Raw genomic sequence first — 15,790 nt, forward strand, 5'->3', positions numbered from 1 at the left:
AGGGGGAAGCAGGTAGCAGACTACTGCAAACAGGAGTCTACAAGTCCCTGGCCTCCCTGCCTTTATGGAGATTTATTTTTTGTGTGAGTTCTTAAATCTCGCTCTTCCCCCCCTCCCAATCCATTTTGCACATTTTGGAGGAGGGAAGGTTTTGAAGGCTGATTTTCAGGAATGCAGTAAAGCAGACTTAGGCACCGTAGAGTAAAACAAGCCAGGCGCGCTTGCTGTTGCTATTTCTTGATGGCTTTTTCCGAACCATGTGATGTGGTTTTAGGGTCTTGGCGTGTTTTGGCGCACCTGGCCTTTTCGCAGTCTGTGAGCTCTGCATCAGGACAGCCTCCACTTACCGTCTGCAGGTGCTTTGGCCGCGAGCAAGCGGCCGTCCCCTCTCCCAGGAGCGCTCGCCTGACTGAATCCTGTTGCAATTTCCAATTTCAGATACAAATACCTGGAGAAATTGGCTGCCGAGGAGTATGAAAAAGAGATTAAAAGCCGCAGCAGCCAGTGCCGGGGCAGGAGCGAGCTGTCCTTGAACCTGAGTCCTGCGGCTGTTCCTTCCTCGCTGGTGCCCACGAGCCCTGCCTCTGGAGAGTTGCCAGAGGTCTTCAGGACATCCCCCATCACCCACAGGACACCCCAAACCTCTGACGGTGAGTACAAGAAAGCAAAGTACGCATGCACTCCCAGTCTCGTGGTTATGATTCTGAAATCCTAGAAATGTTTTTGGGGGACCATAAGTTGGAGGTTTTCAGTAGGAGAAACGTGCCCAGTACAGTGTTATAGGAGCACATATGTGGTTATGATTTGTAAGTTGATTGCCTTACACTTGAATTCACCATATAGAAACATTTCTGTGCGGTGACTTGACATCATAGTCCAGGCTACCATTCAAGGCAGTATCACGTACGCTTGAACGGCACAGTGCCAATAGGCATACGTGGGCCAGTGGGAGGGCTCCTGCCCCCTCACAACTTTCAAAATGATATTGTTTATATGAAATACAGCACAGTATAGGAAGAATACAAATGGTGAAATGGCAGGTGGCGGGCAGCAGTAGCACAGGCTGGGGAGCGGCGGAGCATGTAGGGTCAGACGTTGAAACATAGTGTAAAAGTTTCATTTAGAGAAGACCTTTAAAGATGGCACCCAAAGTGGCCCACACATGGTCTGCATGAGGGAATTGCAGTGGCTGTTAAGTTATGCTAATAGGATTCATGCACGGTCCAGAGGGAAGAGGTAGGGAGTTGTTGGCGGCAGAGAAGGAGATAATATTGCTCACAGAATTGAAGCAGCTTCGCAAAAGTAGGCGTGGACTGGTGTCCGAATGTCAAGGTAGTAATAGCATCATTCATGCACTCCGCCTGAGCCAGTCATTTATTGAGTATTTTAAGCTTTGTTAAATATTCATGAATCCACCTACATTTTTAGGAAATGTTTGAACAATAAGGGATCTGAGTAACATTGCTTTATCTAATGTCAATATAGAGTATTTCACACTTTGCCGTGGTGGCTTTAGTAGTGACCATTCCTGACGGGAAGGGCGTATTCAGGCAGGTGCTTGATCACACAACCAGTTTGGGGTATGATCCAGACTTACCTTGAGTGCGTTCCTGCCTTTTGCTTCACAGGAGGACTTTGGTAATGAGATATGTGAAGGTATGTGTGAAGTTTAAGCTCTCTAGGCATAGTGTGTGGAACATAGCCCTACGGGTTCAATGTGAAGCCGGCATCAGGTCCAGTGATATGTACTGACGAGACCATTAGGAATACTACCTGAAATGCTGTAGTGTTTCTGAATATTGTGTTTTTAAGTGTGTATTAGCATGGGGCGCTCAGGAAGTTGGGTGCGTCTTGGCCAATCAGATTCCATGGAATGCAGGCTACAACTTCCAGCCAAATAAACTGAGGGTTTCTCTCTAGTCATGGGACCATGTGACCCTATTAAACGTCACCAGCAGGTGGGACTTGGATACCAGGAAGAGCAAAAAGAAATTGAAAAAGGGGCAAACAGCAGAAAAAGAACCACACCAAATACCTCAGAATGACCCCTATATTACTGATACTGGCAACAGCGAGTTGGTCTTTGCCTCCTTTCTACACGCTTTATAATCCTAACAGCAGGTGCTGATGAAGATGTGAATGGTTAATCTATCACGTCCTTTGACTGTAAATGCCCATTACCTGTCTGACATTGTCCTTTAGTGAGAGATCGCGTTATCTGCTGTGAGAAATTGGCACAAACCACGAAGTCTGGGCTGATAGCTCACTTAACAGCTAAAACGGCTTGGCAATAACCCTCATAATCGTATTTCAAATCGCTCTCGCCTGTTAACTTTGGTTGCAGGAATGTAACAGTTGTTATAGTGTGAAAAATACAGGCTATAAGGCTTAATTATGACATATTTCCTCAGGTGAGCCATGGTCATTCTGGAATTTGTGAAAATGGCTGTGCTACAAGGAGATGAATGGGTAGATAGATAGATAGATAGATAGATAGATAGATAGATAGATAGATAGATAGATAGATAGATAGATAGATAGATAGATGATTGGACCAACAGACAGGCACATGGACTTTTGGATGATGGATGGATGGATGTTTATATGGATGGTTGGATTGGTGGGTGTGTGGGTGGATATGTTGATGGATGGTGGATGGGTGTATGGATTGATTGGTGAGTGTGGGTGGGTATGTTGATGGATGGATGAATGAATGAATACAAATATAGACATGGTAAAGGCAGTTAAGGCAGTGGATGGGAGAGATGGGCAGACAGTGTTAAACAGGGATGGATGAACATCAAACATGATGAGTACTTTTGAGTTATGTCCAGGTTTCCAGGAACCACATTGACCATTAATTCAAACGCGGTTATCAGGTGTCATGTATTCATGTAAGTATACACAAAACCCAAACCACATCTAGTTTGGCACTAATAAACGTTAATAATCTGAAAAGCAATACTCACAACAAAAGTCACAAGTTTTCCGCTCTATGTAACGTAATCCTATATTATTGTATTATAGCAACCAAAAAACTCCTTTCACAATTCAAAACTATGGAGTTTAAGAATGCATGCATAGATTGAACCAACGAGGTGTTCTTTTTTAAGGGATATTTAAGAGGTCTAATTCTTTGGCTGACATATTTCTGCTTCTTTTTACCTTTTATTTGCAAAATTGAAGCCAAAAAGTGAACATTTCCATAGCTTTCATTAATGCATTGATTTAGTGGAGAAGAGGGGCTTCCTGCATCATCGGGTGGTCATACGGCTGCACCTATGGATGCAGACTGGCAAGGAATCTGGAAATATAATATATACTTTACATGAAACATAACAATGCAGATCCTCGTAACTTCATTGCTAAATCACAAGTCTCAAAAGTGCAAAGCTGACTTGTTTGCATTTTGAGAACCGCAAATGTTTTTTTTGTCATTTGTCCCACGCTTTGTATTTAATGTAAGTAGGGTACACCCCAGCAACCCCGAAGCTTCGAAATTTCTTACTATGCTGAATGCGCACAAAACCCGTATTTGGCTTTTTACTTTCATTATTTTTAGCCAAACCGAATAATGCAAGACCCTGTCAAGTTTTCAGATGAGAAATGTATAATGTTGTATTGAGGAAGCAGGTCATCAGAGGGTGACTAAGAGGTTTTAATTTTTGATTGTTCAAGAGTGGAGGTAACATGAATTATGTTGACAGTGAAGATTGTTTGTGTGTGCGTATTTGCGTGCATTGGGGTGTTGCTAAACATGTGCATGTTCATGTTAGTCATATTGTGCCCCAGTCATGGTAGTCCAGACCTTTGTCTGCCAAGGAAATGGAGACAGAGGAGAGGAGAGGTGAGAAAGGGGAGGGGGCCAGAAACAAAATAAAGAGGTGGGTTGCCACTGAATGAGACTGGATCGTGGGTAGGGAAGGAGATTGGGCTATTTTGCATGCATGTAGCCTCAGTGCAGAAGATGGAAGACAATTGTTGATATGAAAATGGGCATACTGCTGATGGTCCTAAAACAGGCATAAAACCCATGAGGTCCAAATCTAGTAGCTATGGCGGCACTGGGCCTATTCAGTTATTGGATGAGAGAGATCATGATAGCAATGTGTTTTTGTGCAAAAGGCAAGGAAAGGCAGGATTCTCTTGAGAGCTGTCAATTATCTAAAGAATTTTTGGGTCACCTTTGGGATCTGCGTGACCACTTTAATGACGATTACTGCATTTTTCACTTGGGTGGAAGGAGATAGATGAAGAGGTGCATTGAGAAAATTAGAAGAAGGGGTAAGAGTTCCCAGGATAAGGGCAGGATTCCATGTATATAGGTTCCCCTTTTCTGGGTTAAAGAAGAGGCAGCTTGTACACATCCACGAGGCAATAGACAAAATGTAGTCTGAGATTCAAGACACGGATAAGTCAAAGCTAGATGTTTTGAGGAATAGCTGGTTGTCCTCAACAAAGCGGTAATAGGAAAGGTAGAGGGATTTAATCCATTTGGGTAGAGGTTGAAGGGAACTGGAGAGAATGAGGAGTCTGGAGGGACCTCAAATATACATTTCCTAGCATCAGATAAGAAAGAATCCAAAGAGCTACACTGCTAGATGCCATGCCAGAAGGACAGCCAGAAGGCCATGATCCAGTTAAGTTCAAGATCCTTGATGCAAAACTGAGCGAGACACGTTTGTAGAATGTTATGCTCAACAAAGTCAAAAGCAGTGGAAAGGTCAAGAAGGATCAAAGCAGCTCCAAGGTCTTGGTCCCCAAGAGTTTTAGATCATCTCAGATAGAAAGTAGAACAGCTTTGTTATTGTGTCTGGCTCTAAAACCTGACAAGGCAAAGCCCACAAGTATATTTTCTTCAATGAAAGGCATTAACTGCTTGTAAGGGGCTTTGTCTGACAATTTGGCCAAAAACCTACAATTGTAAATAGCTCTATAACTAATAAGATTTGGTTGGAAAAGTCTAGTGTTTTCAAGAGATGTTTACAATGCTTTCTGGAAATCATTCAGAAAAAGCCCTGCCTGCAAGCAGAAATCATTGATGTATCTGGCGGCCTCAGCCTGTGCTTGGTGGACTAAGAGGAATTCAAAGAAGGCCGGAGGGCCACTAGTCTGTAGGAGATCTCACCGTGGGACTTTCTAGGGCTAGAACAAGGATTTCCTCTGCAGTTAAAGGGGAACATGGAAGCAGAATATGTGAGCATGGCAGGAGGAATGAGGGAAGGAGAAAGTGGAGAAGAGTAAAGTAAAACGGGGTGAAGAAAGATTTGTTTTTATGCACATATCTGGGTAGAGTTGTTTGAGATAGAATTATTAGAAAAGGAATTGCAGAGCCCTGAGTATGAAGTAATGAGGGTGTCGAGAGAGGAGAGAATTTTGAATATCGCAACGATTTTAAAGGTTTCTCATTGGGAATTGGTGCTATCAAGGAGCCTATCAGAGAAGAAGAGGGATTAAGCTTTTCCATTTTCTGTGTGATAGGCTCTTCTGTGCGTGGAAGGTTTTTAATCTTGGCTTCTTTCTTATAAACTTTCCTCCAATTGTTTTGTTCATGGCTTCCTGTTTTTGAGGGGACCAAGAGTGACTAATGATCTCAGAATCCACTTGTCAAAGGGTTTAGGTTTAGCACTCTTAACTGGATCAGCAAGGGGCAGGTACGCAGTGAGGGAATTCTCTAGGAGTGGAATGAGCTCATTAGGAATATGATTTCTTTCCTGATTCTGAAGGTTGACATTGACTTGGGGGTTGTACATGGTATTACATACCTCTTTCAAATAGTGAATCGTTAGATCAAGTTAAATTGATTGTCACAGTTCACTCCTCTCTATCTCTCTCTCTCCTACTGACAATCAACTTAATTTAATTGGATCAAATTGTTTGCTATTAAAACGATATAGCTGAACCCAATGCAAAAACCCTGGGAGTGGGAGCAGAGGGAGGAATAGGAGTGATGATTGGATAATTGAAAGAAAATGGCTTTGAGGTCAGCCCAAGGGAGACAAACTGGGGGAAAGAAAAGAAGAGAGTTGAGGGGGTCAAAAAATAGCACCAAGAATGCGACCAGCTATATAAGTGCGTTCAGTGCTGAACAAGTGTAGGTTAAGTCCTTCTAGACTGAGTATAAGGTTGTTAGTAATACTGTTATATGGTTCCACAAGCCAAATATTGAGGTCGCCAAGGACACTAAGGTTTATACTGCGGTGGGCGTCAACTAGCTACATCGTCTGCTAAAGTTCACCAAATTTAGTGTTGTAATCTGGGGACCTATAAATGAGGCCAGAAGGGAGACAACCAACAAGAATATAGGGCCTCATTACAAATCAGGCGGTCCGGAAATAATGGTGGTGGTAAACCCGCCGCCACTGTTGTTTCCGGACTGCCTGATCCCGACTCCGGCAGACGGGAGGTGATGTTCCCACCAGGTCTGACCTGGCGGGTTTAACACCGCCCACCTGCAGGCGGACGAGGAAACACCGGCAGCATTACGAGATGCTGCCGGTGTTTCCATGATCCCCATTCCCATTGAGTTCCCTAGGACTCAATGGGAATGGGGATTAACACCATTCCGCCTCCGTGATTCCCGGAAAAGCGGGGTTGTAATGCCCCGGTAATTCCGGGAATCACGGAGGCGAAATGGTAATACGAGTCCGGCGGTAACCAGGTGGTTTTACCGCCTCGGTTACCGCCGGACTCGTAATGAGGCCCATAGGGTATATTCACCAAGATGGGCTTCCAGATCTGGGGTGTGGGAGATATGACGAGATTCTTTGTACCCAACAGCAATCCCACCATCTCTTTCTGCTAAGTTTCTTTATGGTAATTTCATGGTCTATGAGAATGGCTCCCTGGATTTTCAGGTTTTATCAGAGCTTGAGTGGTATGCAGTAATAAAATTGCGACAAAAATGTCACCTTTACAAAAAATCATGGCAAAAATGCTGTGGTTTGCGTTTGACCCATTAAAGGTGTACCCCATTATACCATTTAAGGTGAGCGGCCGTTGTGGGGGTGTCCCATTAAATGGTATAATGGGTCTGGGGGTTGCAGGGGTGTCCCCCGCATCGTTTACATGGATTGTAGTGGCAAAACCACAGCCCTTTTGCCGCGATTTTCTGTGTAAACAGCCATTTTTGCCGCAATTTTAACTCATGGAACCGTTTGAGTGGGCAACGCTATACTTTTGCTATCTATTTCTGTGTACATTCTTTCTCTGTAAATTATTTGGTCCTGTTGCCAGAAAAACTCTACTTGCACGGCAGGGTTCAAAGTAATTATGTAAAGTTTTGTTTGGGTAGAGTAACCCAAACAACTGGAAGGACCTGCGTGAAGTATCAATTACAATTCGTATACATTTGTTACATACATACAAGTTTGCATATTTTCATAGTTTCAATAAAGAGTTTTTTTTCAAACACATTTGTGTGTACATGAAAAATGTCAAAGGTATTTGTTTTACATAGACAATGGCCTTCTTTTGGGTGTCCAATGCATTTCGGTATTAATGACCATCTTCAGGGACAGTTTCAGGCTTTGTTTCCACTTCTATGCATAAATGCTGTCCTGGTGTCCTGTGGAAATGCTTCAGGAATACCATGAAGGACACCAGGATAAGAACCCCAAGAAAGCTCCAATAAGTGAACAAGAGACAATACCTAATGGGGTTCCTGAATTGAAAACGTACACTAATTGTAAAGGCACCGTGTAATGCAACCCAGTAACCCTTTTCCATGGAGAAGCAACGGCTACATATTAAAATAACATAAAATTCATAGAGCATCTAACATGTGATAACCTTAAAAGCAAAATATCCAAAATCTGAAGAGGACTGGCCTCTCACTCGGCTTCAGTCCTAAGTCATGCCTCAGTTATTGTTGACACACCAGCAAGAACGGACCCTCTCTAAAAAGAGGTCAAGGTCACATGAGGATACTTCCCTGGGGAAGAACCCTAAATGGTGTCATGCATCACATGCTGCCACTACCCCCACCTCGACCACATCCACGTCGCCGGCACTGTCTACAGCCGCTTCGTTTACCCCCACAGATACAAAGCATGCCTCCCACTCTTTGGAGAAGAGACACCCGTCAACTGCCACTACGTCATCAGCGACCCCATTGACCAGCCACACTCAGTCGACGAGCAACAGGAAATCATTGTTGTCGCTAATTACTTCGTCCACTATGACAGTTCCGTCTGTGACCCCGTTGACGACTCCGCCCTTAAGGTGAAGTCAGCCTCATCGTTGACAACTGCTCTGTCGACGATCGCTTCGTCAACCACCTCGTTGATGATTACGACCGGGATCACCAGAATTGCTCTGCCTCCAAGGCCAGCATCAGCACCCTGGACACCAACAACAACGTAGTCGACTTGACATGCACCAGTGCTCACTACGTTCCCAAGGAGCACAAGTATGGACATAGCTTCCAGCACCCCCCTTTCTTCCACGACCCACTATGACCAAACAGCTCTTCACCCTGGTACCTAAGTCAACTGAAGCTGCCCCCCCTCCTCAACTATTACAAGAAGGTGTTTTCTCAGAAGATGAAGGGCTTCTGGACGCTTTGCTCAGCAGGAAGAAATAGAGGATGAATAGATACAATTTGGCCAGCCCCTCAAAAGCCAGTCCATGCACCTGCTCTTCCTGTTCCACCTGTGGCTATGCCTACTGTTCCACCAGTGGCTGTGCCACCAGCTGTTCCACCAGTGGCTGTGTCAACAATTCCTGTGGGAACGCCATTGGCTCCCAGGGACATGACACAAGACATTCTGTCTGCTTTTCAGGCTTTAGTTACTGAACTACAGCAGAGGCTGCCACCTCCAACCCCTCAGGATGTCCCTAAGGTGCTCCAAGCAGCGATCACTCACGTGAGGAAGTGGCCGCACCAGTGACTCCACCATCCTGTCATCTGAGACCATCACCATCTTCTCAATTGTTGGCTGGCCAGTGGCTACCCTGAAAGACACAGATACTGGTCTGTACACGGATGGATCTCTGGACACGCATACTGCTACTGTGAGTATGATGAGTTGGTCCCAGCAGATGGGGATCCCAAAGACATGCTTTCAAGAGATTCACCACTGGACAAAATAGGCTGTTTTCACACTCTGCTGACATGAGCTGTGAAACCTTTTGACATTTGTTCCCGAGGAACAGCGGAAGGAAGGTGTCCTCTTTCAAAGGCAGGAAGCCTCACGGAAATCAGTGGTAGCCACCCCAATGCTTGACGACATCTGGGAGGATGTTCTATAGGTTATGAGGAACCCTTCCTCAAAACTGCCAAAGAAGGACCAACTAGACCAGAAATATAAGGTCATGGACTCCGCTCCCAAGTGTCTCTGCACTCAGTCGGGTCCTGACACTGTGGTGTCCGCAGCCGCAAGAAAAAGATCAGCAAACCTGTTCTCCTCTTGCATAGTGCCCACAGACTAGGACGGCAAGCAGATAGATGCTTTTGGAAAGCAGGTAATCACCAGACCTGCAACCACCATTAAGGTGGCAAATTTCTTAGCTATCCTCTTCAGGTACGACAGGCAATTAGGGCACAAGATGGATCCGATCTTAGACTTCCTGCCCGACGATAAATTAGAGGAGCCTCTGGCTTTGCTACACGATGGAGAGGCAACATCAGATCATGCCATCGATGTGGCTCTGGACATTGCGGACACAGGTTTTCTCCAGATTGGTAACGGAGCAGTCCTGATGTGCAAGGGGCTGTTGAAAGCCACAAACCTTCGCCCTGATGTGCAGTCTAAGGTAATAGACATGCCCTTTTATGGGGTAGACCTCTTTGGTAAGAAGGTTGACAAGATGCTTTGTAGCCATCAAGATGGACACAGACAATGCTCGTTCCATGAGTACTCTGCAACAGAGATGGAAGTCCTTTCGGTCAAGTAAGAGTAGATTTTCCAGTACCTCTAGAGATTATTGAGCTGCGTATTGTCAACCTTCCCACACCAGCTCGCAGGAGGCATACAGAGGGAGGTTGCAACAATGACGCGGTGCTTCCACATGCATGGAAAGCCCAAAGCAACCCTGACCAGCGGCTGGTCCTGAGCCCCCACTTTAGCACCCCAGTGTGAGTCTGGCTTTCACAGTTTGTTAAACAGTGGCTCAACATCACCACCAACAAATGGGTGCTCAACAGCGTCCGACAGGGTCACACGCTGGAATTTCAAGACAAGTACCCCTCATTCTGCCAGTACAAAGACAGGAGCATCATCTGCCCCTTCTCCTACAATAAATTCAGTCCCTACCTCAAAAGGGGTCCATAGAAGCTGTTCCATCACACCTCCATGGCTCCAGAGTAACCTACGGTACTTCCCAGTGAGAAAAAAGTCTGGTGCTTGGAGACCATCCTCCTGGACCTCGGGAAACTTAACAGGTTCCTCACATTGCAGATGTTCTGCATGGTCACACTTCTGCACATGCTAGAACAACTGAAACAAGGAGATTTCCTTTCGTGCCTCGATTTGGAGGATGCATACTTCCACATTCCCATCCATTGGATGCACAGGCGATTTGCTCACTTTCTGGTGCTGGGCAGCACTACCAGTTCAAAGCTCTTCTATTTGGCTAAAGTCGGCTACAAGGGTATTCACCAAGTGCCTATGACAGGCACCCGCCCATCTGCGCCATGCAGGAATCTATGGTTAACCTTACCTGGATGACTGGCCGATAGTCTTGTGCAGTCGTGCACGTTAGTCCCGCTGCACACCGAGCAGACCATCCAGTGTCTGACTTTGCTGGGATTCTCCATCAACTTTCCAAAGTCATCCTTGTTGCTGTCTCAGAATGCTCTGCTCCTGGGCTTACAATTGGACACACTAAAGTGCCTGGCTAACCCCTCGGAGGAGAGGGTGAAGACAATGCTCCACAAGATTCAGCAGCTGTTCTCTCTCTCTGGCTAATGAGTTTGCTCACTGAAGTCACTACTGGGGATGAAGTCCTCATGTATCCTGTTAGTTCCTCACTGCAGACTGCATTTGCGGCCTCTCCAGGGTTTCCTGGATGCCAGGTGGAAGCAGGTGTAAGGATCCTGGAATGACAAGATCATGCTGAACCCAGCATTTTGCCGAACTTTGCATTGGTGGAATCATCGCCAAACATCTCACGCAAGGCACTCCTTTTTGCCCACTGACACATCAGGGGACAGTAACAACAGACACCTCCCTGGAAGGTTGGGCAGCACACAGTGGAGCAATCCACGCCAGGGGTCTTTGGCAGCCAGAAGACACAATGTTGCACATCAGTGTGTTGGAGCTAAAAGCAGTGGTCTGGGTCATCTGGTCTTTCCAACCCCACCTCCAGGGCAAAGTGGTTTGCGTCTTCACAGACAACATGATCACGATGTTCTGCATCAGAAAGCAGGAGGGGTCCTGCTCTCCCATTCTATCCAAGGAAGCACAGATACTGTGGCACTGGGCTCTGTCCCAGGGCATGTTCCTCATTCCAATTTACCTGGCAGAGGTCCAAAAGACCATCGTGGATTCCCTCAGCAGGGAACTGCGTTGATGCCACCAATGGGAACTTTGTCAAGATCAGGTTATTCATCTTCTTTCAAGGTGGGGGCACCCGCAGATCGATTTGCTCACCACACGTACAACTCCAAGTGCACCAAGTTTGCCAGCAGGTATCCTCAAGCGAGAAGCCTGTGGGATGCTTTATCCATTTCCTGCGCATTCCCTCTGATACCCCTTCTTCTGCATGTGATCAATGCACTCAGAGTGTGTGCAGGATGGTTCTGGTGGGCCCCACTTGGCCGCGGCAAATTTAGTACTCTAAGCTTCACCTCTCCGTAGCACCCTACATCAGACTGCATCCTCTCCCAGATCTGCTCTCCAGAAAAGGAGGATCCTTTCTACACCACCACCCAGCGTCCTTGAATTTGACTGCTTAGCTCCTGCAGACCAAGAATTTGGACACTTCGCATTGCCTTTAGAATGCAGAAGAATTCTCACAAAGACTAGTACTCCGTCCACCTTCTCCTTCTACAAGCACAAGTGGAAGCATTTTACTATATGCTGTTGTTCGCAACGGCTCGACCCTCTTTGAATCAAAGCTGATTAGATACTGCCATATCTTTTATCACTGGCGCAAACAGGACTGTCCCATGCATCCATTAAAGTCCATCTCACTGCGATCTCTCCCTTTACTCGCCCAACTGGAAAACCTTCCCTGTGGTTGCATAGGCTAGTGGAGGAGTTTCTCAAGGGTCAGTTCCATACATTCCATCCCATAAAAGCACCAGCTCCAGCGTGGGAGCTTAATGGGGGTCTCTCCAAGTTAAAGGGCCTGCCTTTTGAGCCTTTACATCAGGCTCTTCTGAAGTTACTCTCATGGAAGACTGCTTTTCTGGTGGCTATTGCATCAGCCAGACATGTTGCAGAGTTACAAGCTTTCTCATACAAGCCACCAATTTGGACTTTTTATCACTCCATTGTGGTACTGCGCACTCATCCATCATCGTTTCACCTCAATGAACCACTGGTCCTACCCACGTTCTTTGGTTCTCCCACCTCTCTTCCTGAGATGGCATTACATTCACTGGATGTTGCCAGTGCTTTGAAGTTTTATATTGTACGTACGAAAGCATTCTGCAGCGAATCCAGGAGGCTATATCGCAGCATCTTGCATTGTCAGAGGCTGGCAAACAGGCCCCTGCCAGGTAGACCAAGGGCACATTCCAATAGAGCAATGGCTTCTACTACCACATTCTTGTCTGGTGTTCCCCTGCTCGGCAACTGCAGGGGTGCTACGTGGAGGCCGACCCACACCTTCCTATAATTCTACTGCGTTGACAGGGATTCCAGGGAGGAGTCCTGTGTTGGACAAGCGGTGCTTCGCAACCTTTTTTATTGAGGTGAGTGTTCCAATGATGAGTTCATTGCTTCTGTCGAGTTTTACCGCCTCCCATTGGTTGTGTATATGTACTGCTCTATAATCTTATTCATAAGCATGTGAATCCATGAAAGATCCCGTGCTGGAGAAGGAACAAATCGCTTACCTGAAACTCCCTTTCTACAGCATGGGTATCTTCCATGGATTCACTTGCTAACCTCCCTCATACTTCTCTATGGCTTTCTTCTTGGTTCCTACTGCCTCATTACGTGTGCTTTAAATCTGAAGATGGCAACCAGGGGTGGAGCTAAAGGGGATCACTGCCATTGTCTGTTGCTGTATAACCCAAAGTGACAGAAATGGGCTATACAAGTCCAAGCAGTTTTAAAATTGAAAGCAAAACTACTTTATTGTTGCCGAGGATTCCCAGCCTGATGACGGAATATTCATAAGCATGTGAAACCATGAAAGATTCCCATGCCGGAGGACAGGAGTTACAGGTAAGTAACTCGTTCCTCACACATTAGCACCCAGGGGTCAGGATCAAGCTAATCAGGTGGATTAGAATGCAGATCTCACTACATAGTTAAAGCCTGTGTTCCATACAGGCCACCAGCTCCTCTCCCCCAGGCCGCCTTCCTCCCTCTGCTTCACTGTGACCTACACTAGCTCCTGCTCAGCCTCACGTCTCCACCCCTGAGCCCCTCAATCACTGCTCCCCAAATGCCTGCCTACCATGCTCCCCCCACCCCTAGCATACAATTAACTTGTGGTTTCATCCCTAGCAGAACTGCGTCACTGCTTTATCTGTCATGAACATAGAAAAGGGGCTCCTTTTCTATGTGCATGGCGGACATCTTCCTTTGTAGATTTATTTAAAGGACTTCAGCAAACTCAAGCCACCGGAAGCTGAATCCCTTTAAAAGCAATAATCAGCCAGACTTGCATGGCTTGGGTGCTGATAGCTCTATCTACCTCCCTTCTTGGTACATTTTGTTAAATTATAATGGTGACATGGTGTTTTTATATTCCATCACAAGTGTTTAGAGTTGCCACAATTTCATTAGAGTCCTTTTTTCCTTTCAAAATAGCACAAAGAATACCTTAATCCCTTTAGGAGTTAACGCATCCTGCTGACCTAGATTGTAGTAGTTTACTCATACTCATGATTAACTACACATTTGTTTTTTGGCCCGAAAATGGGCAAGGCTTGCGTGCAGACACAACAGGCCTTTCCAATCTAGTCAATCAATGAAGAAAAATCTTCCAGGGCACTGGGGCCGATGGATGAATTTCGCTGTCAGAGATAAAGGTAGGAGGCACATATAGAGTTTGCAATCAACAATGTATGCCATATGCCAACCAATTGAAGGCTAAACGCATGCCATATGCCAAGTAGTTGGAAGCTAGCATCACGTTTGATGTGGCCATACTAAAGTAAATATGCGTGCAAAAACATATGCTTTCTGTCAGCCAAATGTATGACACTGCCAGTTCCCTATCATGCATTTTGGATTTCTATTAAAATCAACACTTTTTGTGTTCTTTTTTGAAGGGGGACATATCAGGTGACATTTATGATACTTTAGAACAAATTTGTTTGAAATTAGAAAATAGCGGTTCTTGCCCAATGAAATTGAAACATTATGCAGAGCTTTCCAATGCTATTTGTTTACAATCTTTACCCCTAGTTTTGAAACCACTCATTAGATCTCTTTTTTTTTGTTAACCACCAGTTTCCAACATTCTCCTGCTGATCTTTTAAGCTGCCCTTGTTGTCTGGAAACTTGAGAAATGATAGAGAAAATTTGGAAGGCCTGTTATTGTTTTGAGCTAGGCCTTTGAGGCACTGAAAAAGCACATCACTGCAGTGTGGTTCCGCTACTATTCTTCAGGCTATACATTCTAAGTGCACTTGGAGCACGCACTTCAGCCTTAAAGTGTTAGATATAATTATAAAAATTAAAAAATATCTGGACGAGTATGAACAGTCAGTGACAGGAGAGTTATTCTCCTGTTCACAATGGTCAAACTAGTCTAAGATAGACTCGAACAAAGAGTCTTCCATTCTACATTTGTTTGCCAATGGCTATCGGCTCTGCCCTAAATATTTTCTGATTTCAAGATCAGCGAGTGATTGCATAATAGCGTTTTAGATGAAGCCGGTATGGATCAGGAAAAAACTTCAAATATCTGTCAAGGAGCGGCAGGGGCCTTATAGCAGCCACCCCAATTACCTGCAGAGAGACACTCGGGCCCATCAAAAACTTCCCACCGCAAGAACGGAAGACTCAGCCATGGGGAAAAGTTTGCTGTCTTTATTATCTAACAAAACGACAGTGATCACACCAGGAAAAACATGAATTCCCCAGGGTTCTCGTCTTCTGAGCAGGTGTCACCTGGTTTTATCCAGGGGTGACATCACAAAACCAAGTTCCATCGATGAAACCTATCGACTGTTAGCATTAGTCAGTTTAGACAAACTATGTATGTATCTTATAAGGGTTAATTCTATTATTGGTTAGCCATATCTGGTAGCTCCTATTTGGACCACCACTACATGGTTTAACCTACAATGTTGTAAGACGTGGGGAGACCATTGGCTCCTGCAACATATTATACCTTCACGTGAAAGGCGACTCTGGATTGGACAGAGTGGGTCCTCTCAGGCCTGGGCCCCTGGATGGTTACCAGGCTGAGTGCACCTTCTGAAGGCAATGAGAATGAACATGAAAGGGCTGTGTGTTCCCTAATGTTGCCATCTCTGATCACCTAATCCTTGGCGAGTACATTCAGTTGTTAAATCGTAAGCAACACTTGTATCTTTCCACCTCTGAATCGATGGCAACAGCTTCTCGCCGTCTACCAGGATTGAATGGGCATTGTCTTGCTCTGCTGAGACACGTGTGTTGAGAACACGGAATGGAGCTCTCTTGCCTGTAATTATGAG

General features: G+C 45.5%; 1 protein-coding gene across 6 annotated transcripts in view; it reads left to right on the forward strand.

Moving 5' to 3' along the window:
- Positions 1–15,790, forward strand: part of FHOD3 (formin homology 2 domain containing 3) — a 1,524,242-nt gene that overhangs the window by 1,317,525 nt on the left and 190,927 nt on the right. For all 6 annotated transcript variants that reach the window (XM_069620636.1, XM_069620637.1, XM_069620638.1 and 3 more), the window contains one exon: positions 439–650. In XM_069620636.1, the coding sequence (XP_069476737.1) occupies positions 439–650 (212 nt within the window). The remainder of the gene's footprint in view (positions 1–438; positions 651–15,790) is intronic.

Source organism: Ambystoma mexicanum, chromosome 5q (genome assembly GCF_040938575.1).
Source record: "Ambystoma mexicanum isolate Mex_15411 chromosome 5q, UKY_AmexF1_1, whole genome shotgun sequence".
NCBI lineage: Eukaryota > Metazoa > Chordata > Amphibia > Caudata > Ambystomatidae > Ambystoma > Ambystoma mexicanum.